Source organism: Eucyclogobius newberryi, unplaced genomic scaffold (assembly GCF_026437365.1).
Source record: "Eucyclogobius newberryi isolate DKJ021-1_F unplaced genomic scaffold, fEucNew1.0.hap1 SCAF_21, whole genome shotgun sequence".
Taxonomy (NCBI): Eukaryota; Metazoa; Chordata; class Actinopteri; order Gobiiformes; family Gobiidae; genus Eucyclogobius; species Eucyclogobius newberryi.
In genome coordinates, this window is record NW_027315846.1 from 14934114 (window position 1) to 14958992 (window position 24879).

At 39.7% G+C, this 24879-nt stretch overlaps 1 protein-coding gene and 1 long non-coding RNA gene across 2 annotated transcripts in view; both read left to right on the plus strand.

Moving 5' to 3' along the window:
- LOC140370691 (uncharacterized) overlaps nt 1-24879 on the plus strand; it is a 592343-nt gene that overhangs the window by 380276 nt on the left and 187188 nt on the right. The window lies entirely within an intron of this gene.
- alk (ALK receptor tyrosine kinase) overlaps nt 1-24879 on the plus strand; it is a 424897-nt gene that overhangs the window by 359755 nt on the left and 40263 nt on the right. Inside the window, exons 8-11 of the mRNA XM_072457605.1 lie at nt 616-719; nt 2249-2421; nt 5047-5141; nt 18522-18650. Coding sequence (XP_072313706.1) covers nt 616-719; nt 2249-2421; nt 5047-5141; nt 18522-18650 — 501 coding nt within the window. The remainder of the gene's footprint in view (nt 1-615; nt 720-2248; nt 2422-5046; nt 5142-18521; nt 18651-24879) is intronic.

A 24879-nucleotide genomic window follows, 5' to 3' on the forward strand; every position in this document is an offset into this window, starting at 1 on the left:
ATAAATTATGTAAATTAGCGGTAGTATGTAGTATGGCATGTGTATGGCAAGAGAGTTAGCAACTGTCTGATCAGTGGAATCGCAGCCACAACATGTGCAGGGGAAAAGCTTCTGTGTGTGAGTTTGTAACATCTGCACAAATTCACTCTCTGGCTTATGGCTCGGACAAAAGAAGTGGAAAACTCCTCCACAAAAGTACTCTGTTGTTGGAGTCTTTTTTAGAAATGTAGTGGAGTAGAATGCATAATATCTGTCTTTCAAATGTAGTGGAGTTAAGTACAGTACTTAAGTAGACCACCTCTGAATATCAACTGTCAAATATTAAACTATACAAACCAAGGGCGCTGCTATGGTAGATTTTCTAAGTCGGTGTGTGTTCCAGTGTGAATTTCCATGTTGGAATTCCGACATCTGAGGACAACTAGAACACAGCATTCATTGACATCCATTTTTCCCATTGACTTTTCTGAAATAATACATCTTTTCATTTCTAATTTTATTCTACGCTTTTAGATGGTGACAGCCTCCGGAGTGCCATAACATTATACCTGCCAGCTTCCAAATGGGGCTGACTGTAGAGTTCAGCTGTTTAACTGTGACTGTGGCTTTCTTTAGGTGGTACATTCAGTGTGGAAGGTGGTCAGACAAAGGGGCAGCGGGGGTCAGCTCTACTAAGAAGCCCGATGTATCCTCCACCACTTAAAAACTCTCCTTGCAAGGTGAGGAAACGTTTTGGTTTTACAGTAACACTACTACACTGTTCTAATAAAGAAGATTGCATCACTTTGTACCGGTTGGTGTCAAAACCTTCATTGTTTCATAATTTATTTAAGTTGTTATTTTCAAAGGACTGAGATCTAAAAGCATTATCTCTTACGAAATCACACAACATGAGTTCTCACAATTTTGGGAATATGCCACTCAATTGTCATCTAAATTTCTTGCTGACATATCATCTCTTTCCAGTGAGAGAGCCTGCCATAATATGTGTAAACACTGGAGCCTGTCTCACATGCTAATTCCTTTAACAATTGAGAATGCTTGAAAAAAAAAAGAACCTCACTGCTTAGCCCGCTGTGTTTGTGTCTGTGCGGTTACTGAGAAGTCTGACCTCGTCAATCTTTGCTGCTGTTTGTTGACCTGGCGTGGAAGCATAATCCATGTTTTATTCAAAAGTCAGCGCACGGAGCCGGCTGGAGCGCAGGGTGAAGAGATTGCGCACTTCAGGACATTATTGACAGCAACGGGTTTAGCATTCGTAATTAAACCTGTTTTCATTTCCCGCCTGTGTGCGTATGTAGCATATGTAAAACAAAAGACTAGACTGGTGGTGCATACGCCTGTCGCTTGTGTGATTAAAAATTAGCAAGGGTCCAGGCTCTTGCTCGAAAAAGACGCTGGACAAACGGGGATGCAAATATCCGCCGCGGACTGGACAAGGCCGCGCTAAGCCGTCCCAGACCTTTGCATCCAGCGCCTTGAAACGCTGCCAAAGCCTTGCCATGATTCCGGATTAACACTCAAAATCCTCCTCTCCACATCTCGGCCCGGCTCCCTTTTTCCTGGACGCCCCTGTTTTAAGGATATTAGTTTTGGGTGTTTGCCAGAGAGCTGTGTCACTTTCATGCCGCGCCAGATGTCGGACAGAGGAGTGCGTGTAAGCTCGGTGTTGTTTGCAGTCGCCGTGTGGGGTCTGCCCGTGAGATAGGGCTCAGTATCGAGGAAAGAATTGACTATAATTGGTGAGCAGTGGTTTTGGCTCGCGGTGTTTTCTGTTCCATGTGGATATCCAGTTTAGGACACTGTTGGTTTCACTTAAGGTGAGAAGAACATCCCCGGCTCGCCACTAAAGTGCTGCATTGAGACTCGGTTACATCCAATGCTTGTTAGCCGTGCCTCTGATTCACTTCCTTTCACTGTCTAATTCCTGCGATGGAGAACGGTGTTGTTTTGGTTTGAGCTGGTTTTATACTCAGCTTGTCAGTCCTAAATTAGATTGATTTGTGATGAAGTAGGCAGGGAGAAATAGCGAAAATGTTGATCTGTATAGAATTCTAATAGTTGAAGAATAATTAAAAGGAGCAGATGGTTGTTGCTGATTGATCTGGGTGGAATGTAAATGTGAAGTCCCCTGGCTTTGTGATGCAAATGTTGTGTGTAACAAATTTGGCCAAAAAAACGGCAGTTAATTTTGATTGAACAGGTTTTTTTTCATCCACATTATGTAAAGTCTTCTTTCTCTTTCCAGGTTCGGTTTTGGGTGTGTTCTGGAGGTCTACAGAAGGGGGCGCTGTCCTTGTGGATTGTGGAGAACAGCACTGGACCAGAGGAGCAGCGCAGACTGTGGCACTCGGCCAGTGAGCCCAGATCCGAGCGAGGCTGGAAGCTCATCTCTGTCCCGCTCTACGGCCTGGCCGACTGGTACAGCAAATACATACGTTTAATCAGAGTGCCACGTTACCTCATCATAAATGCCACGTGGAGTATGTAAAAGCTGTTAGTTTAAAGGTTCACTGTGTAACCTTCTGCTTGGTTGCTTGGTCTCCATATGGAGATGTTATTGCTTGAAATTGATCTTGCATTTATTCATTTCATTTGTTCTTTATTCATCTCTTCACAAATCTGACCTGGAACTCGGCCCAGCTTTACTTGTTTCCATGGAGATTGACAAATTGGATTGGGGGATTTTTCAATCTGAACACAAACTTTGTGAGAGTGTTTTCTTAAGGGGTTTTATCTCTATTGAAAAACAAAATGTAGTAATGTAAATGTAGTCCTGCTTTAGTCTCCTGCAATGTTTGTATTGTATTTGTTTTGCAGAGGTTGCAAAGAGAGGTTGATCTCAGTGGGTTTTCTTACTTGGTTAATATAAAGGTTAATGAATAAATAAACTGATGTCATGCTGTGAAAACTTCAAGGCAAAACTATAACAGCTCCATGGAGACGAGCAAGGGGTTGAAAGTGCACCATAAAAGTTACATAATGCGCCTTAAGTGGGTATGCAATAATATCAAGAAGAAGAAGAGGAAGAAGAACTCACAGTTGAGAAATGTGGCAACTTGTGGCAATAATTTAAGCAAAAAACCTGCTGTTTTCAGGTTACTTATATCAATGGATATGATTGTTATATAATTATCAAAGATTTGACATAAGCAGCTGATTTAAAACTGATTCAAATGTCCCCTTTTATAGGTTAGCATTTCCTTTTAAACCTTAAAATAATTATTTCTGTCCAACAGAGCATGAATGAACCACTAGGCTTCCCTTAGTCTAACAACTGCCTCTTTTGCTAAATTATCTGCGGCCTAATTATGCTAGAAAAAGGCTGACGAAATTGACTCTATTGTTGGATGAAAGCAAAGAAAATGCAGCTGACATTTTGTGTGTTTGCCTTGAGTGGAAGGTTCACTACTATTGAAGCATGTATGTGACCCTTTTGTAAGTGTTTTTCTTTTTTAAATTCTGGTTACGTAGCGACCCACACTTGTGCTTTTAATTAGAATGTCATGTTCGTAAGCCAAAGTCAAAGGACCTGTCAGTGTTAGCCCAGGGATCTTTGCCAAGTCCAGGGCTGAAGAGAAATACAGACCAAGTGCAAACTCAAGTCATGGCAGACATTTTACTTTCGTTTCAGGGTGCGTTACATTTACAACACATTCACTACATCAAAAAAGGGACGAAACCAGGACTAAACAAAAAACTAAACCTGGACTATCTTTGGAAAATACAAGGACTAGAAAAGGACCAAACCAAGTCAGGATCATGGCAAAAATGGGCTCATTTTAGGACCAAATTACGTCCTACTAAGTGTGAATGCGCCCTAAGTAGCAGTAGTACGGTAGTAGCAATAAAAACTACAAGTGAAACATCTTTCAGGTAAAAATGACTTCTTCATGAATATGGTTTGTGCCAATTGCAAACAACATCGCTGCATGTGTTTTGGTGTCATACGCTAACCAGACCCAAATACATTGAACATACTGTAGCAATTACCAATTAGCTTACAATGATGTGTACATTGTAATCACTCATAGAAACAGGACAATTATGCTTCATCTCAAACCTAACCACATATGAAGACCCTGTATACATTTCTAGTCAACATGGTCATTATCGCCCTTAGCTATTCCTGTCTTGTTACTGTTCACCTGATTCCTCTCCACCCACTTGTGTCTCTTTATGCCTCGGATCGCCACTTCTGTTTTTGTTGGCACTTCTGGTTGAGTGGGAACTCGGTTCACTTAAGTGTAGAACAAAGGAAAAGTCTTGCAAACTAACATATGATAGAAATTAGATTGATTTGTGTAAAATATTCAATGTTCATGTGACCAACACGACAACACTGCAGCGTCTCTCTGGGGGACCTGAAAACGGCGTTGTAGTCTGTGTAGAAAGTATTTGCTATAGAGATAAGATAAGATATTCCTTTATTGTCCACACATGGGGAAATTTCATTGTTGCAACGCAGGTAGATACATAGATATATAGGAACATATAGGAAAACACTCTTAATAGAAGAACTCTTATAAACAAAAACTCTAATAAACAAAAACCCCTATAGACAAAACCTCTCATTTCCTAATAAGGAATGGAGGGGAAAAACAGCTAGCGTAAGACAAGATAATACTAATAAAAATGGTAAAATAAACACTCTATTTTCATCAGTTATATGCACATGAATGTGACACCATTGCATGTGAGTACGACAGTAATTGCACATGAATATGACAGTATTGCACATGGTTAAGTCAGTATTGCACGTGTTCAGGGCTAGCAGTGTTTGTTATACAGTCTGACAGCAGCAGGAAGGAAAGACCTGATGGGCAGCTCTATGCAAAATGATTCAAGCTAAAGGAGGGCCACAATTAAAGGCGGTGCTCATGGTAACCTTCAAAATAAGGTGAACTGAATACTATACTGTCTTGCGAAGTGGTTCTACTGTAGGCCCATACATCTTTGAGGCTTCTCTTTCTGTATAATTGTCTTTTTTGATTACACTTGTCTGGATGTTCTCTCACAGTTTCCCCTCTTCTGCACTTGCCACAGGTTCTGGCTTCAGTTCAGCGCTGAAGATGGACCTGGCGTGGGTTCAGTGATCTCCATTGACAACATCTCCTTCACGATGGACTGCTTCTTGGCATGTGAGTGTTGACTTTTCCTGCTCTTAATGTGCCACATCAGACTCGGGTCAGATTGGCACATTGTTTAATGGATTAGCGATTATCCTTGATAGATGCAGTACACACAGGGAGAATACTTTTAAAGATATGTTTAAAGTGGCACAAGAAGCATTCAATCAGTGATCTGCAGTTTGTGACGGAGCGAGATAAGCGTTCTAGTTCATAGAAAATGTGTCTGATTTATTTTATTTATTGGCTATATTTTGTCAAATCGAGGCAGAGTTGTGAATGGGAATGTGTTAAACCTTCAAGGCAATGTAACGCTGAATTTTTGTGCTGAAATATTACATTTTTAGTTCTCAGGATTCACACAGAACTCAGCAGTTGTCCAGGATAAAGAATGTGTAAAAGACTGGTAATGTCAAAAATGTGTCTCCTGTTCAAAGGCACTTTCTGTAGCTCTTTTTACTATGATGGGCTAAAGTACCTCCTACCATAACCTGTCAATCATGAATGAAAAAATGAAATACATTTGAAAATGGAGCATATTACAACAACTATGCAAAATTTTAAAATCGCTCACCACCAATTGAAAACCAGCACATACGTGACAATGACCTTTGGATTTAAACTTAACTGGCATAATGTATTGTAGACGTAAATATAAATATTGTCTATGAATACAAAAAAAACAATACCCACAGTATCTGCTCCATCCATCTGCTCAAATAAATAGGTGTGGAGGAGTGTTCTCTGCTCAAAGATGTTTCTAAAGCGGCACTGGGAGCTGCTACTATGAACACACGGTCCTGGTTTGAGGACTAAAAGGTCTAGAGTATTTACAGATATTGGCTTGCAGTGCACGATAACGACTTTAATCTGAAAATAAACCTGATGAATGTGCTCTTACCTGATGAATGTGCTCTTTATATAGTTTTCAAATGTCATAAGAAGGAACATGTGAGGAAAGTACTTTCTGAAAAATATTTCTAATATAGCTTTATCTTATAGCAGTGTTATTGCACAAACACGCTTTATCTAGTCTTTTTGAAGCCCCCTAAGGTCCTGAAATGTCAGCAATGAACACATTACTGCAGCTTGATTGATAAGGGCATGTGTTCCAGAGTTGTAGCTGGCCCCCAAAAGGTCAAGCCTCACGTCACCTCTCCAGGTATTTTTTGTCATAATTGAGATGGCTTATCAGTTTCCAAACAGGAGCGGAATGACAAGTATCGTCTCGCATGAGGAGAATCAAAGGTTAGCAGTTCAGTGCCTTCCTCTGTCTCTCCCTATCTGCAAAAACCAGTTTGATCTGTGCCGGGAATAGTAATGTCTGGGTGGCTTTGTCACTCAATATAGCTCAGAGTGAAGCTCGCGAGGAGGAAACGTGTTAAACAGAGATGGTCAGTGCAAGATAATTCTATACTCATCTTTTCAAGGTGTTCCTTCTTCATTTATATCAGTGTGAGTGGTGAAGAAGAAATCATGTAGTCATTACTTCTTACAAAAGGAAGGAACAAAAAAATGTATCTTGAGTTTGAATACATATTGTTCTTGTGAATAATGAGTAATAGACTATATTTAACTGAGATGTCAAGGACCCTCTACACGTCTTTCTTTATGTTCTAACAAATGTAGAATAATCCTGTGTATATACATTATATACAGTCTATTTGTGTCTGGATGAGGTCATTTGAATCAAAACTTCAGCGGTGGAGAAACTTTGCATTCATAAATGTTACTCATATGAAGCTTGTTCGTCTGATGGCAATATACTGTACTTTGTCTGTAGATGTTGTTGAAAATGACCTCTGCTGTTCTTATATTAAAGCTGCACTGTGTACGTTTTCTTGCTGGGTGGTTCACCATCTTCTTGTTTCCATGGAGAAACTTTGCTTTTCGCTTTGTCTGGAACATTCCTCAATGGCATTAAATGTGTCTTTCTTGCGTTAGATCAATTACAAGTGCAAACAAACACCTTGAAAAACATGCACTGTGAGCGGGCACGACTCTCCACAGATCTCACCTGTAACCTGACGACTTGCTTGTCGTCATGGAAATAAATATTGCACGGTGGAACCAGCAAAACTATAACATCTCCATGGCTCCTACACCAAAACACACAAAATACTGCGAGTGATCAACGTTTCGCACAGAGATGTTACTCACACAGTTGCCAGGCTGTGCGTTAGGTGCGGGCAGAGTCGCGCTGTACCTAAATCAACACTGCCTTACTGGGCTTACTGAGCTTTATTTTAAGCACTGACATTTTCTGACGAAGATTTGCTCGCCAATTTGTGTTTTACGTGTCCCGGCGCAGAAGCTTCATCTATCCACCGCTGTGCTCATTTTCCACATAGGCGCTCCTTAATCTGGGCCTGGATCCATTATCTACAGCTGCACTCCACACACACACACTCATTTCTCCAGCTATCAGTCAGAGCGCTGTCGAAGGCTCTGCCCAACATGCTTCAGACTGATCACTGCGAGCGATTAACGTGACAGATCTCTCCGCGTTATAGGCCTACCTGGGGCTGGCCGCGTTACTGATAGAAAACTAGCTGGTACGTGTTATGCACAGGAGGCAGTGCGTGGATTTCCAGCACACTTCCCGCTCCGCTCTGTGATGTATGGGCTGGGCTGGGGCGTTCCATCAGCCAACCTTCAGATGTTGGGCTGGGCTGTCATTTTATCTTCACCAACGTCATTATATCACCGCATTAGACAGGACAGGAAGTTCATCTCCGGCTTTCAGTTTGCTCTAACTTCATTATGAACTCGGTCAAAGTCCACGTCTGTTTGTGTAGGTCCTGTTTGTCCGAAGTGTAGATCCAGACTCTGTGTGAACTTCTAATACGTACAGTAGTTTCTTATTTTATTGTCTCATTTCATTTAATTTTTTAATGTGCTAAATAAGTAAAAAGATAGACAGAAACAAAACATTTTTACCATTAGTCTCTGATAGAAATGAACAGTTTACAGTGGTTGTTAGATAATAGAAAAGTTTGGTTTTTAATGCATTTTTTCCCTGTTGTGTGAAGTACTTTGAATTGCCTTGTGTCGAATTGTGCTCTACAAATAAACTGGCCCAAACCAAGCAAAAAAGTAAAACGTATTTTATTTCATATAGCACTACTGTATTCTAAAGACTGACTGATCTGTGGTAAACTGAAGAGCTTCTAGTCTGTGCAGAAACTTTAAATGCTGTGTCATTGTTTTCTTTGACATAAAGTTACAGATATAAAATGCACACATAACAAAACCTCATCACCTTTTCATAACATAAAACTACTGTATAAGTACCTAGCCAATACGCCTTCATTGGATTTTCCCCATTGTTGGACAAATAGGTTTGCTTATCTTAATTAAATGGTTGCCACTACAACAAATAATGTTGAATATGTCACCAAAAACTATTGTTTAAAGTAAAACATATGAAAGTTAACCATGGCGTCTCTTTGCCTATGCGTCTGCAGTTCAGCACAGATTGAGATGTGTTCTTTTTGGTAATTATGGCTGCCACCTGTGGGTGTAACAACATGGACGCACAGCATGGACCAGTGAGTACAGATGCTGCTTAATCCCTGGATGAGCTTTACTTAATGACATAAAGAGCCAATTAGAATTATCTCTCCCTCCCATGCGGCCATTTTTGTTTTGAATAATCTGCACGCGATCAGTTCCTGCAGCGGTTATTTCTCGATTGATTACGTTCTTAATCTTAATCTGTAGTCTTCAACTTCATTTAGAGACAAAGTGTGGCGCACCTGAGTTCCTGCCACATCCACGGGTAGCTGATATATTTGTACTAATTCCTCAACTGCTCTCTCTAATTCCCATTATTAAGTACTTCATTATCTACATTAAGTGGGCGTTAATGAGTTACAAACACATTTAGAAAGCTAATAAGGCCTCACTGGGAGCCAATTCACTTAAATGCACAATTTATACCCTTTTCTAGTGTCTGGCATGCATCACAGGGGCTCTGTTGTTCGAGCGTTTAATACTTAAAACGTCTATCTTTGAGTCAAAAGCTTTAACCTTCTCATCGCAACGTTCAAACAAACGGCGTACATTTTTGGTGGAAGTTCAGACCGTACTTCAGAACGTGACTTCCTTCAGGCCACGTTTGTCAGGTTTGTGGAGACGCAGTAAGTCTGTAGTCAACATAATACATTCTTGCTTGACAGAAGACATGCCAAGTGTATGGATTATATAGATTATGAGCGCAAATATCAAAAACTCTAAAAAGGTTTAAGTATCTCTCTGATCAGACCAAAACTGCACTAAAAAAGGGGATTTCTTGCAAAAAGAAATATTTCTACAGAAAGTAAAGTAGATATTCACACTATAGACAAGGCAGATATTCATATGTAGACATGGCAGAACCTCCAGATCCTCATAATAATAATAATAATAATTTTAGTCGACTAGGACATCATCAACTTAAAAACCTACAGCTCTAGCTCACAGCAAAGTGATGAAAATTCACGCTTTTATGTGTTTTTCGGTGGGATCAAAAACATCACACCATGGGGCTCGAATTAAATAAGGTGTAGTAATTATCAGCACCGTCTTTAAAGTCGTATCATCTCTGCGGCAAAGGAGCGTGGTCTGTTTCCATTAAGAAGTTGTTCAAATGTATTTGCTTTCAACATTAGCACCCACTTCTCGTCCAAAGTGGTGATATTTACAACTTTTTCGAGCGTGTTATTCGGGGTGTGCTCCCAGTCGGTAGCCGGCCTCCTGCTAATGAACAGTGACAGGCTGCGCTGCTGCTGCCCTGGCCCTTGGTCCACTCCACCCTGCGAGCGACCTGCTGACCGCTCTCACTGCCTCTGCATACTAATACAGCTTGAAGCCTTTGTACAGGATCTGAATAGCAACGACACCTGAAGATCTCAAACGGGCTGTTGTGTGAAGCTAACTCCTTTTAAACCCAACTGCAGGGACTTCTATCAGGGCCGACGCCGTAGTCACTGCGGCGGTGTTTATAATCCATCAAATCTGCACATCTGTAACATGGTCTCCAAGCAGCTAAGACTCCATAGATTGTTGCATTTATGGAGGGATTACAAGACAAGGGGACGGGATATGGATTTTTCTCGTCGGTAAACAAACTATACTTTTTTACTCTAACTTTGAAAATTGTTACACAAAATGGATTTACTTGAAGGAAAGAATAATCAGACATAACATCAGATAAGAAAGCTTTTATTTGTCTCACAATGGGGATTGTGTGTTGCCATGCAGAGTACAGTCTACAGACACTTATAGCAATCCATAAAATGTAGTTTTGAGTGCTTTTCAACCTGACGATTCAGATACTATGAATAGACTTTATATACAGGCGCACTATGTGATGTTGGAACCACACGTCACCGATACTGCAACAGCACATAAAGCAGAGCGCCAGGAGCAGATGGACACCGAGGCGCAAGATACAACGGCAAAAGGGACAATAGTTCAGAGACTCATCTTTCACAAAGCAATAAATGTAAACTAGAACATTCTCCGTGTCCTTTTAACCAATAGTATTTTACTCTGCACGTAAAATCCTGCCTCACTCACAACATTCAAATCCCAGCCTAAAAACATACGTCTTCACCCAAGCCTATGACCTCCCCCTTCCCTAGCCTCCTCTACCCCATTGCCTACTCTTCTACCCCCTGTTACATCCCCATCTTTTTCTCTCTACTTCTTCTGTCTTGTTCATTTTATCTGTATATTAATGTGTATTGTACGTGTTGTCCCCCCTGTCTGTAAATACCCCCCCTTTTTTATATATGTTCAGCGTCTTTGGGTCACTGAAAAGCGCTATATAAATAAAAGTTATTATTATTATTATTAACAATACATCACTGTTCCAATCCAGTTGGAAGTTCTGTTTACAAAATTAAAAAGTGAGGAAAAAGGCCGGATTAGATGTTCGCGTGCGTCCTTGTTTACATATTGTTTTGTATTGCAGATTAGCTACAGTATTCATCAGCTTTTTGTGCAAAATAAATACAATAAGTGACTATGATGGTTATGTACAATACAGCTTATGGACAAGAATAAATTAAGCAATTTCACTGTATTGATCTGGTGGTGATTTAAATTATGACAATTATTGAATTACATAGACATACTATTAGTTGGAAGGATGCAATAAGGAGATTACAAGCAGTTTATCTTTTGAATTTTTGTGAGAGAAGCAGAGAAGTGAGGACGGATTTGTGCGCGTTTCACAATCTGCAAACGAACAATGTCGAGAATACTTCAGCTTTTGTGTGGTGTACCTGTTTGAAAGTGATTTCCCGCTTACATTTGTCCCGATAAAGCTTACAGGCAGGTTCAAGTGATGTAAGAAAGTGACAGCTATAGACCAGCCAGGTGTAAATTAAATAGTAAGAAGGGAAAGTGGTAATGTTATGGTTGATTGGTGCGTGTTATGTGAAGGGAAATATATTTAAAGAGTGAGCCGAAGGAGCTCCAATAAGACCTGTATGCTGGAGGATGTTTGCTCGAACCAAATGGTGCAGCAGCCTTCAGTAACTCTCCAAAGCTGTTGAGGGAGCCCCCGCGCCATATTGCCTTAAAGGATGAGTGTTCGGCAGCCTCCAGTGACTCAGGAGAGGCACAAACAAGGCGTGTCAATGTGAAGCAATAATTAAAGATGAAAGAGGGAAAAGGCTCTGTTTGGAAAATAAAAAAGCAGATGCGAGCTGTTTGTCATTCGTCGAAACAACGGCGTCGTGCGGTCATCCCACACCTGCTCATTAATAAACAGCAAGAGTCGCCTTTTGTTAAGCCAAGATTAGACTTTGGCCCGTAATCAAAGAACACAAATCCGCTCAAATTGAAACCTCCATTTGCTAATATTTGACACAAGAGGCACTTAAACATATTGGATGCCAGTGTTTGTAGATATTAAAATTAATCATAACTGCAGCTGTTCATTTGGCATGTTAGTCCAAAATATGAATGCAAATGGCCTTGAGAAGATGGCATAATCAACAATGCGATTATGCGCGTGCATCATTCACATTGTTGTGCTGTTTGAATAATTGAAGTTTCCATACTAACAGCATGTGACCAGACACTAAACAAGCACACAACAACTCATTTGTATGTGTGCTTTGGGCTTTTTCAACTGAAACACTGTGACAAATGTAAATCAGTCAACAAAAATATTATATAACAGTGTCATTTATTTATTTTTAGATTAACTGTTTCATAATTTCAGTGATGGAAAAAGCAATAACTACTATAATGAATGTATTTTCTCATATTAGTAACATAAAGACATTTAAATTCGCATTTTGGACATGTTTTTACCAGAGTAACGAAACCTTCCTCAAAGATTATGATGGTAGTGGCTTGCTTTTTTTATGCTTTTGTTTCGTACCTGACAACTCAGCCCAGCCTTCTTTTTCTAGTTCCCGAGTGGTTATAAAGGTATAAATCAAAACTGTACAGAAACAAAGGGTCAAGACATTAACCCACAGCACTGAAAACCAAAATAATGTAGTTTTCTCTAGCTAACAAGATGTAAACAAAAGAAACTTGTTTGAGAAGAGACCTGAATACATCATCATATATGATATTAATCACACTTTGGTCACGTCTTTCAGTGATAAAAAGATTGCATATATATACTTACAGTACAATCACACACTATTTGGAGTAGACAATGGCCAAGTGCCTTTCTCAAGGACACAAAACCATCAATGCAAGAAGTAGGGATTAAAAGGCCAACCGAGTAAGTAAACAAGATTCTTATTTGAGCAACTGCTTCCTGAAATAATAGTTGGACATTTTATGTAGTAATAATTATATCAGTACCTTTTCTGGTGACTTTTCTCCACTTGTCTCAGTGGAGATATTATTGCTTTACCTTGAAGGAAAAACATGCATTTTCACAGTGAGCACATTTGCCTCTCCACAGATATGACCTGTAACTTTGGCTTTGTGGCATCAGCTGCTTGTCTCTTTGGAGCTGGAAGTTGAATTTCATGCTGTGAAACGTTCAAGGCAAAGCAACACGTTGATAAAGACAAGAAACGTTACATTGAGCACCTTCAGGATTCAAGAACTGAATAACTTTTATTTCAATATGTTTATAATCTCAGATGTGATTTTTCTTCAGAAAGTCTCACATGGTTCAACTGATTAATTAGTTGTAATGAGGAACCTGTGTTCTCCAAATAGGAGCTATCACTTCTACCTCAAGTAACACACACCTTAAAAAGAAAATTACAGATTATGTTCACTCGACACAGCCTTTTTCATTGATTTTCTGGTCTCTGAATCATGTGTGGTCGCTGATCCTACAAAGCTAATCTTTTTTTTGTCCTGGTGATTGCGGTGCATTGACCGAATCAGAGAAGGTGATTCATCTGAAATCCAGTCCCCAGTGCCTGATTGTCCACCCACACCAAAGCCACACCAGAGCTGCTCTAAAGCTGCACAATTGGGCCACTCAACTTTTCCAGGTCAGCATAAAGCAGTTAAATTTAGTCTTCCATGACTTTAACATTTTTGTTTGAGGAAAAAGAGAGCTCCATATTTGGTCTGCATAGTCAATCAGTGTAGTCTATTACCTGCACAAGTTTAGTGACTGTGTTTTAAGATCAAAAGAACAAGAAATATCAAGGTAGAGGTGGAAAGAAATCACACTTTTTTGCTTCATATTGATATAATTTGGATTTGATTACATTTTGTCTTTTCAAAAACAAATTAAACACATATTTTTGTATTGACATAAACATTAACAAGGCTTATCAGTGCCATTTAACACAAAAAATTGCCAAATTTCTTCTTCCAAAGTCCAAAATCTCCTCCAAACCACATGCTTTTACTGACAAAGGATTAGATATAGACTTCTCAATTAAATAACCAAAGCATATCATTGACAATTAGACACGACTGAATCTTAATCTTGATTCAAATTTGATTAGTTGCCCAGCTTTAGATCAAGGTAAAGCCAGTGAGGTGCGATTGAACCTGGCATTGATAATTCTGCTCTTCAGTCAATAAAGCCAGCCTAATGGAGCTAAGCGTAAATTCAGCCTGGAAAACCGAACTCCACCCCATCTACGTCCACTGCTACACCAGGGCTCAGCTGCTCTCCAACCTCCAACACGCTGCTAACCTCCACCTCCCAATCTCCTCCTCTGCATACCTCTCATCAGCCTCATCGTCCCCTCTTCCTCATATCTGCCACCACCAGTCTCCAGGCCCCGGGGGAGACGTCTAATACACATTAATCATAGCACGCCCATAATCTTCCATAGTCTTCTGCCGGGTCTCAGCGCCATATAACCCATATAATAAAGCTCGCTAAATGCTCCTTTCTGTTTTCGTCTGAGTCTCTCCAGGGTGAATTATTGACAGTCAAATTAAGCATCATGTTATACCCAAAAGACAACTTCTGAGCAAAACAAGCTTGACCTTTTGCTTTGATTATGTCAACCTTCACTGTTTATTATTCAGTGATTCTCTTAGTGATATCTACATTTGCTCTTTTTTTGCACATTTGTGTGTTCCCATTGTTCTAATATTAATTTCATAGCAATTGCATACTTAAAACAATATGTTATACATTATTTATGCCACCCATCCAAGAGGTGCAGCTATGAAGTGAAAATCAATGTTCTTTACTTCACTAATCTTTTTGCTTCATTGGAGTTGTGTATAGATTCCATAACAGACAGAAACAGAACGCGTTTTGTTCAATTCTATTAAAGTCTCTCATCTTTCATTTCCTTTGACTTAAAGGAAAATCAGGCAATTACTTTTGTGGGAATTGCCTGCTGAGTTTACGAACACAAGTGGTGCGATCACTATTTACATATACAGCAGTCAAGTATCGACATTTTTAAGGGATAAGACATAGGCAAGGCAAGGCAAGGCAAGTTTATTTGTAGAGCACATTTCATACACAAGGCAATTCAAAGTGCTTTACAGCAGGAAAAATGCATTCAAATCACAAAGAAATTACAGAAACAGAAATACAATAAAATTAACTAAATTAAAAAATATCAATCCAACTGATTTTCTAAACTAATAAAATCACAAACAAAAGAGAAGAGTGCAAAGAAAAAATCCTTTCAGTCATATGCGCAGCTAAACAAAACTGTTTTTAGCTTAGATTTGAACATTGTCAGAGTAGAAGCCTGTCTCACATCTTCAGGAAGACTGTTCCAGATTTTAGCTGCATAAAACTGAAACGCAGATTCCCCATGTTTTGTCCTGACTCTGGGCACCAGCAGGAGGCCGGTCCCTGAGGTCCTCAGAGTCCGAGATGGTTCATATGGCACTAACATGTCCGAGATGTACTTTGGTGCTAGGCCATGGAGAGACTTGTACACAAGCAGAGCTGCTTTAAAGTCTATTATCTGAGCCACAGGGAGCCAGTGCAGAGACCTGAGAACAGGACTAATGTGATCATACTTCCTGGTTCTAGTCAGGACCCGAGCAGCAGCGTTCTGGATGTACTGCAGCTGTTTTACAACTCGTTTGGAGAGGCCAGTGAGCAGGCCGTTACAGTAGTCTAATCTACTGGAGACAAACGCGTGGATAAGTCTCTCTAAATCTGGTTTTGACACTATATTTTTGATTTTGGCAATGTTTTTTAGATGGTAAAAAGCTGCTGATGTTATTGATTTGACGTGGCTATTAAAGTTCAAGTCTGAGTCCATTATTACCCCCAGATTTCTAATTTGGTTTGTAGGTTTTAGAGCGAGACTCTGGAGGTGACCGCTAACACTTTCTCTTTGTTTCTGTGGGCCAAAAACGATTATTTCAGTCTTGTCTGAGTTCAGCTGGAGAAAGTTGTTTTGCATCCACACACTGATCTGTTGGATGCAGTGACAGAGTGAATCTACTGGTCCATAGTCACCTGCCGATAGTGAAACATAGATCTGAGTGTCGTCTGCATAATTGTGATAGGACACATTTTCACTGCGTATCAACTGACCTAACGGCAGCATGTAGAGGTTGAACAGAAGGGGACCCAGGACTGACCCTTGGGGCACTCCACAGGTCAGGGTCATGTGGTCTGAGACACAGCTACCAATTTCAACAAAGTACTTCCTGTCTTCCAGATAGGACCTTAACCAGTTTAGGGCAGTGCCAGTGATGCCCACCCAGTCCTCTAGTCTCTGTAAGAGGATCCCATGATCGACAGTGTCAAAAGCAGCACTCAGATCTAACAGAATTAAGACTGAGGCTTTGCCCGTGTCAGTGTTCAGGCGGATGTCATTTGTCACCTTGACAAGAGCAGTCTCAGTGCTGTGATGAGGTCTAAAACCTGACTGAAAAACATCAAATGAGTTGTTTATTAAGAGGAAATCTGTGAGCTGTTGGTAAACAACCTTTTCAAGGACTTTGCCCAAAAATGGCAGATTAGAGATGGGCCGGTAATGACTCAGTACTGCGGCATCAAGACTGCTCTTCTTTAGGAGAGGCTTTATGACCGCAGTTTTCAAAGACATTGGGAATGTTCCAGATTGAAGCGACATGTTAACTATGTGAGTGAGTGGTGCTAACAAACTGTTCAGCACAGACTTTAGAAATCTGGTGGGTAACACATCAAGGCAGCATGTAGATGAACTCAGACTGGTGATGATCTCATGGACAGTTTTGTCAGTTACTGGTGCAAAGTGAGTTAGCTCTAAGTGTCTTGGTGGTTTTAGGGTAATTTTTTGCATTGTGGGATTTATAGCATTTTTAATGCCCTGAACTTTGTCATTAAAGAATAATGCAAACTCATTACACTTGGATGTGGAAATGAGTTCTAACGGCAGCTGAGCTGGAGGGTTTGTTAATCTGTTTACTGTGGCAAACAGGACACGCGAGTTGTTACTGCAGCTTCCAATTATTTCAGAAAAATATCTTTCCCTAGTTCTACATAAGATTAGGTTGTACATGTTCAGCTTTTCTTTGTAAATCTCTTTTTGAACCTGGAGCTTTGACTTGCGCCATTTCCGTTCGGCCCTGCTGCACTCCCTTTTCTGTGCCCTGACCGAATCATCATTTCTCCACGGCGCCTTCTGCTTATTTTTAACCATTTTAGCCTTTATAGGGGCGATGGTGTCCAGAACATTCAAAACACTAGATGTAACAGAGTTCAACAAATCATTTACATTAGAACATGAGACATTTTCAAAGTTTATCATTTCCATAAACAGTGCACCTGTGCCATCACTTATGTGTCTCCTCTGAACAACTGCAGGACCAACCGGAGGTTTGGGAGAAACAGACAGGTCAAAGAAGACACAGAAATGATCAGACAGAGCAACATCGATCACATTGACATTTGAAATATTTACCCCCTTTGTAATTATGAGATCTAGAGTGTGTCCTTTGCTGTGGGTGGGGCCTCTCACATGCTGAGTAAGACTGAAGGTTTCAAGGACAGCATCAAGCTCTTTAGCGTTTCTGTCACAAACATTATCAACATGCACGTTGAAATCACCTGTAATGACCAAACCATCAAAGTCTGTGCATACGACTGAAAGCATCTCAGTAAAATCATCAATAAAACGTTGGCAGTGCTGGGGAGGCTTGTATAAAACAATGAAGAGAATGGATGGAGACCGTTTTAGCTCCATTTTAAAGGATACATACTCAAATGATGAAAACACCCCAAAAGACAACCTGCGGGTAATTATTTCATCTCTAAAGACAGCACAGACTCCACCCCCTTTTTTGTTTTCTCGTGTTTCAGATTCAAACTTAAAGTTGGGTGGAGCAGATTCTATCAGAACTACATTTCCTGTGTTTTTGTCAAGCCATGTTTCAGTTAAAAACATAAAATCAAGATTATAAGAAGAAATAAAAATATTAATTAAGAGAGATTTGTTACATAAGGATCTGACATTTAGCACAGCAAGTTTCAGACTAGTTTCAGTGGGACTGGGCTTTATCTTTTCACAGGGAATATGAATCACATTTCTCAGATTGGGCCTGACTCGCATTTTGTTTTTCCATCTGTGTGATGATGTGACTACAGAGATAGCACTAGGGGGGGCTCTTTTTACATAGGGCCCCGGGTTGGTTTGATTTTTAATGTGACATTAAGTCCCGGCAACGCTGAGACCCAGTGCATCCTACCATAGAGGTTCAGGGGAGAGAAAAGTGTTTGTTGGAGGCACTGATTCTGAGTGGGCATATCCAGTTTGCAGCCCGACACACACAGACAGTCATTATGAATTCTCCACGCAGTGTAGCAAAACCGTTGCTCCAAATGAAAGGATGACCCCTGCTGGTGGTTTCAAATTTTCTGCACCAGTCAGGGGTCTTCGCTTTACTTCTCCAGTGTAACAGCAAGACAGCACCAAAGCTTCACTGGAGAAGGCCAAATAAAAGTACAATGTTCCTTTTGTTAACAAGTGTATTTCCTCTCTCTTCCAGCCAACGGCGAATATCCCCCGGTTGTGACCAGTGCCACCAAGATCACCATCAGACCCACAAACCAGAATATCAAGACCACCACGCCTTCCAATGGGAGTCATCTGATGAACCCACCAGCTCCGCCCCCCTGTAAGTGTTATCTGACTTAATTTCTCTCCCATTTCCCTTCCCCTAACATGAATTTCTAAGAATTCCTCAAGGTTTATCATTGCATTATTAATTCACTTCATACACATTAATATTAGTAGCTTTTAGCCACAACTGCCCTTGGTCGGATTGATTGAAACATGGCTGCTAGGGTTGCAATGATTAAAGGCGCTGTACCTGATTTTTACTGTCTTAAAAACATGAAAAACGTGTGTTTTAAATTCTTTGTAGGGTTCAAATTTGTTGCTCATTTAGCACATCCATTATAAAAAATAATTATTCAACACAATGAGTTTATTTATGGTTTAAACTCTCTCAGAGGCCAGAGGGAGTTTTGACGTCATGGTAACAACTGTGCATCTCCTGCTCTGTGGAGACTAAAACGTTGTATAATTAGATGCAAAGAGCGCACAACTCATTTTCACCCGAATAAATGCTTTTACAATAGGCTCCATCTGTACTGTGCCAGATTTTACCTTTTTACATGGCAAAAATTTGTCACAGCTCTTTAATCGGAATTGTTGTGACTAATCTATTAGAATCCTCATTGACCATTTTAAAAATCGTTAATTATTATTTTGACTAAGCAAGCGGATGGGAAAATTCTCTTTATCACAAATAATAACAGCACTGTTCAAATTGAACAGCGAAAAAGAATGAACAATTTGTACTTTTTTTTTTATCGATAATGCACTCAAATTGTTGGTCTCTACCTAGACGTCTTCAGTCAGTAGACATAATCATCTGCAAAAATGTCTCTCTTCCTTTGGGCTAGTCTTGTGTTATCATATCTTAGAACTGGTTTAGGCCTGGATCTAGTAAAGTTCTGTGTTTGACATTGAACCACTGGACTAGTTCTCTGGAAATATTGATTAGCTGACTACTAAAACAATCTGCTTCTACAACCTTTCCAATAACAACACATAGTCTATATGGTATACGTGTGCTTTAGTGATGGAGGTGGATTGCAATTGTTTACTCCAACATGTATTGACCTATCTCCAGAGCCATGAGATGTTGATTCCTGGATTGAAGTCACTCAAAGGTCAATGACGTCTCATGTGCTTGTTCAGATCTGACATTCATAGCAGAAAGGAAAAGAGGCTAAGATGTCTAACCTGTTTATATAACCTGTAAATAGAATACAGGAAAAGATTGTATAACATGTATATATCTATAAGACATTAAATCAGTGTTTTGGGTCTCGTCCTTCTCCTTTGCAACAAAACCTAATTAAACTCACTGATTCTACATTGGCTGCGTAGAGTGTAAAACATAGTAAGTGTGCCCCCTAGTGACGGGCACCGTGTCCATATCTTGAGTGAGTCTACAGATCTCCTTTGGCATTAAATGGAGCAGGACGGGCAGTTTTGAAGTGTAAAATCCCCCAATTTGTCTCTTGAGAATGTCAATGGAAGCAGTTACACAGACTTGACATTTTCCACCCTGTGAGCTCCCTCTCTCACACTCCTCTCCTCTCGAAAGGCTAAAGACATGCACGTTCCATTTCTATACTAAAAGTCATAAGTTAAAGTTAGTTTCACATCACACTTGGGCAAAAACACATCAGTTTTAGAGTGCACTGCTGCACTGTGTTCCATTACAGACAGGGCCTGCTGTCTGTAATGGAACACAGCTTACTTATATTTCACACATTTGAAAATACTGTTCTTCTGGCAACGGGACGTCATATAGTTGGTCACAGGCCAAGTGAGGCAGGCTTTTAACTTGATTTGAGCTCTTGTCACACACTATGACATTTTAGCTGGGGTTAATTCTCAATAAGATAATATAAGATATTCCTTTTTTGTCCCACATGGGGAAATGTGCTTCCTTAGTTGGGCTTTTACATTAAATAAACAAGCAATACAATGCATTAGAAAAGACGTGGGACATCACACATTCAAAATCAGGTCAAAATGTTTACACATCTGACCTCTGATTGAAAAGTCTTTGACCTTGATGTACCTAGGCTAAACTGGCCACACATACACTGACCTCAGCCCTTCGACTCAAACCAAGTCAATGGAAGAACCGGACCAAACTCGAAGCTACATTAAAAATCTTTTTGTTGTTGTTCTTTAAAGTGAATGTTCTGAAAATATTCACCACCAAATCCTTTTGAAAGCTGTATGTGCCCTGTCAACCTAACATTATAAGTTTGTCTTTACTTTGCGCTACTTTACTTACTGATCAGACTCCTGTGAGGTCTGCCAGCTTTATGTATTTGGAAGACATACACACGAGCCTTCTAAAGAAACATGTGCGATCCTATGATTTGTATATTAAAAGTATTAAACAAAAAGGGATGCCAATGTGTTTCAACCGAAGTCTTCAGCAGGGCTTGCACATTTAAAAACCCACGATATTCTGAGTAGCACCTTTTTCAGTGGATGGACCCATTGATGCACTCACACCTCTAGTTTTTACTGATCAGACTCCTGTGAGGTCTGCCAGGTAAAAACCCATTGAGAATGAGATTGCTTTTTCAAAGGTGACCTGGGGCAAAGTGAAAATGTATCTGCACACAAATCATAAAAACTTAGCTAACAACACTAGTTTAAGCTAGCAATATCTTATTTGGCTCTTTTAATAAATCCATGACTTAAAAAAGTGGCCATCTTTTTAAGCCCTTGTGCATTAAGCTCACAGAGACAGAGCTTTTTGTAAGTGATTTACAGATGAGTGAATGAGCTTTGCCATGGTGACAGGAAATGCCGAACATTAGGCTTTTCGTTGCTAGATAGCTCACATACCTAAACCTCAGCTGAAAGACTGTGCTCTTTTATTGAAACAATCATCTGACTGAATACTTTCTCCATATGATGAGTATACTGTGCATAATGATAATGCTGTTCTGCATGTTTTTTTAACTGTTTTATGATTCGTCTTGTGAATTCTGCGCCCGGCTTTGGATATGATTTTCACTTTAAACACCCGCAAACTTGAGCAAAGGACCCTCTTTGCAACTTTTGTTCAACCTTTATTGGTGATAACCGTGCACCTTCAAGTCCATCTCTTCAAGACCTTCTCTTGTTCAGCCGCACTCTGTCAGAGCCAGAGCTTCAGACCTCAAAAAGGGGTCTATGTCATGGTTAGGTTCTCACAAACCTTCAGACAAACTAACTATTAATTGAGAATTGTTAATTGTCTAAATTGGCTGGTGCCCTACATAATTCTTAAAATATGAACTACACATACCCACACTCATGCATGTTTAATCAATATCAACTTTGAACGTCACCCTCTTTCATAAGTGTTCAGTACTTCGACTTGTAGTCATATGACATGTTCTACCCTAAATTGTAGCTCAGCAGATAATTTACCATTCTTGATTATAGAATAAATTATTGTCAACTCTCTTGAACACATTGCAATTAACATAAGTTGTCTAATTTAGCTCAAAACTACTTTTTACTTTGGTATTTGAAGGTTGGGTCAAATACAGAAATCAAATCTCACCAAAAATCTACCCTAATCTTAATTTTACCAATGACTCAGATCATTCTCTACTCACTGTCAGTCTATTGAGTGCTATGTCAAGTGTCCACATAGTGCCACATATTCAATAGGCAATGATCACATACTGCATGTCCCATGTGTGCTTTGATTTTCTTTAGTCTGTCATCCTAAGCTCTTTATTCGCAATCACAGAAGCGGAAAGCAATAAATAATAGAATGCGGTCCGTTATGGCTCGTCTTTGTAGCTGCTAAATATAGATTACGATCCACTACAAGTAGGAGCAAGTGCCCAAAGTGCCCTTTTTAACTAATCTACAGTCTACACAGCGCTCTCATTATTCTATCGGAGGGTGAGGCTGGGACACCATGCTGCAAATGCTATATTGGCAGCGATTTGATCCAGCCCAGGATTATGCTGAACTCCAGACAAACACAACTCTGCTCGCACAAAAGTCAAGACACTGTGTATAATGTATATAATGCTGTGATCTGCAAATTCATGTGAGAAGTATTGCGTAGTATACAAACAAAATATCAAGATATTATTCTCATTCATCTGGCTTGTTAAAGTATCTGTAGGGTTAAAGGTAGATATGTCTTCGCCAGTAATGCCAGTAAGTTGGACCTTCGAGGCAAATTCTGTTGTGATTTTTGGCGTTACAAAAATAAATTGAATTGATTGGAAGTACTACTGGGCCTTTGGCGGTATAGAATTGTTCTTACAGTAACACAAAATCCCTGTTTATGGATCAATCTTCAGAAAGTCTACAAGTTTGCGTACAACATTCCTCCTTAAAATGTGAAAAACAGAAAAATACATAAATGCAATTGTCGTATACTGCACTTTGTATCATGTTCACATTTAGGTTAATATCTGTTCTGGCAATGTTCTTTTCTGAGTAAGGATTTTGGAAAACAACTGATCGCTCTGATATAAGGTGTATTTTTCCTACGTAGCGCCACAAGGATTTAGCTCCAAGGGCAGTGCAACAAAGGTGATGATAATGTGCTTACACTGGTAATACATAGCACAGATACAATAAAGCTGACCGACTTAAACGTCCTCGGAGAGAGATGAGACGGGTAGATCATGCTGCTCCTGCCCTTGTGATTACCATAGATATTAACTGAGGGGTAAAGAACTTGTACAGATCTAGGAAACAGCCTTGAGCAGTTTGCCTTCACTGTCTATGTCCTGGTTTTTCTTTTCTCCCTCTGCTGATGTCCGCAAGTGGACCATTCAAGGATTTCACTCTGCAGATCTGTCACTCATTCAAAAAACTCACTCCCTCTCACCGATATTACTTTGACATCTTACCGTTTGCCCTTGTAGTGTTGGACTAAACTTTTAGGAAGGAAATTTGACTATTGTTCTTTGAACTTAGGCTGCATTCAATCATCATTGTTTGGTCTTGATTTAATCCTGGTTTAGTCCTATTTTAGTCCCAGTTTAGTCCCAGTTTAGTAGCAGTTTAGTCCCAGTTTAGTAGCAGTTTAGTCCCAGTTTAGTAGCAGTTTAGTCCCAGTTTAGTAGCAGTTTAGTCCCAGTTTAGTCCCAGTTTAGTAGCAGTTTAGTCCCAGTTTACTGGCAGTTTAGTCCCAGTTTAGTCCCAGTTTAGTAGCAGTTTAGTAGCAGTTTAGTCCCAGTTTAGTCCCAGTTTAGTAGCAGTTTAGTAGCAGTTTAGTCCCAGTTTAGTAGCAGTTTAGTCCCAGTTTAGTCCCAGTTTAGTAGCAGTTTAGTAGCAGTTTAGTCCCAGTTTAGTCCCAGTTTAGTCCCAGTTTAGTCCCAGTTTAGTAGCAGTTTAGTAGCAGTTTAGTAGCAGTTTAGTAGCAGTTTAGTCCCAGTTTAGTAGCAGTTTAGTCCCAGTTTAGTCCCAGTTATGATGCGGTGTGAATGTAGCAATACAGAACTCATAAACCAGTTATTGGCTAATCATAACCAATAGACCCTTTTTTAGTCCGTTTTTTTTTTTTTTTTGTCCTTATTTATTTATTTTTTGTTCTCTACTTGTTTTTTGTTCTCTGTCTTTATTTCTTTCTTTCTTTACTTATTTTTCCTCTTTTTTTCTTTGTTTCATTCTTTCTTTTTTTATTCTTTCTTTCTTTTTTTTAACTTGTTATTTGTTCTCTTACTTTCTTTAATTGTTTTTTCAATGGGGGCGTTAAGGTTAGCCTCCAAACATAGTAAACTGTGAAAAACCAGGGCTTGTTTGGAGACTGAAATGTGAGTAAATCCAGAGCCTCGTTAAAAATACTCCCAAGTGTAGAAATGTTTTGTGTAGATTGTTACCGTTAGCGATTAGTGTAATAAACATTTCTTAAATCTAAGGTTGTTCTGAATGCACCAAAAACAGTTGAAAAACAGTGACAATTACATTTTCCTGTTATGTTTCACCAAACACCACATAATCCTGCTTTAGAATCCTACAATTACCAGACAGTGTGCATCTGTTCTAAACATATAACTCCTGGAAGGATTTACTGTATACGTTTTAATTGTATTTCTGACCAGCTTTAATATACTTTGTCTAATTATTTTATCCTTTATAAGAGCGCCTTTTGTCATATGTTTGGTTCAAATCTGCCCAGACCTGGTTTAGTCTGGGTCCTAACTGCTGGTCCATGATAGCCTTAAATCAAGGGGAAGGTTTTTGGAGAAGGTTCCACAATTTGTCGGCAATCACCCATCTCCAAGTCAAGTTACAGGTCCAATCCGTGGAGATGTGATCAAGTAGAAACATTCCGCTGT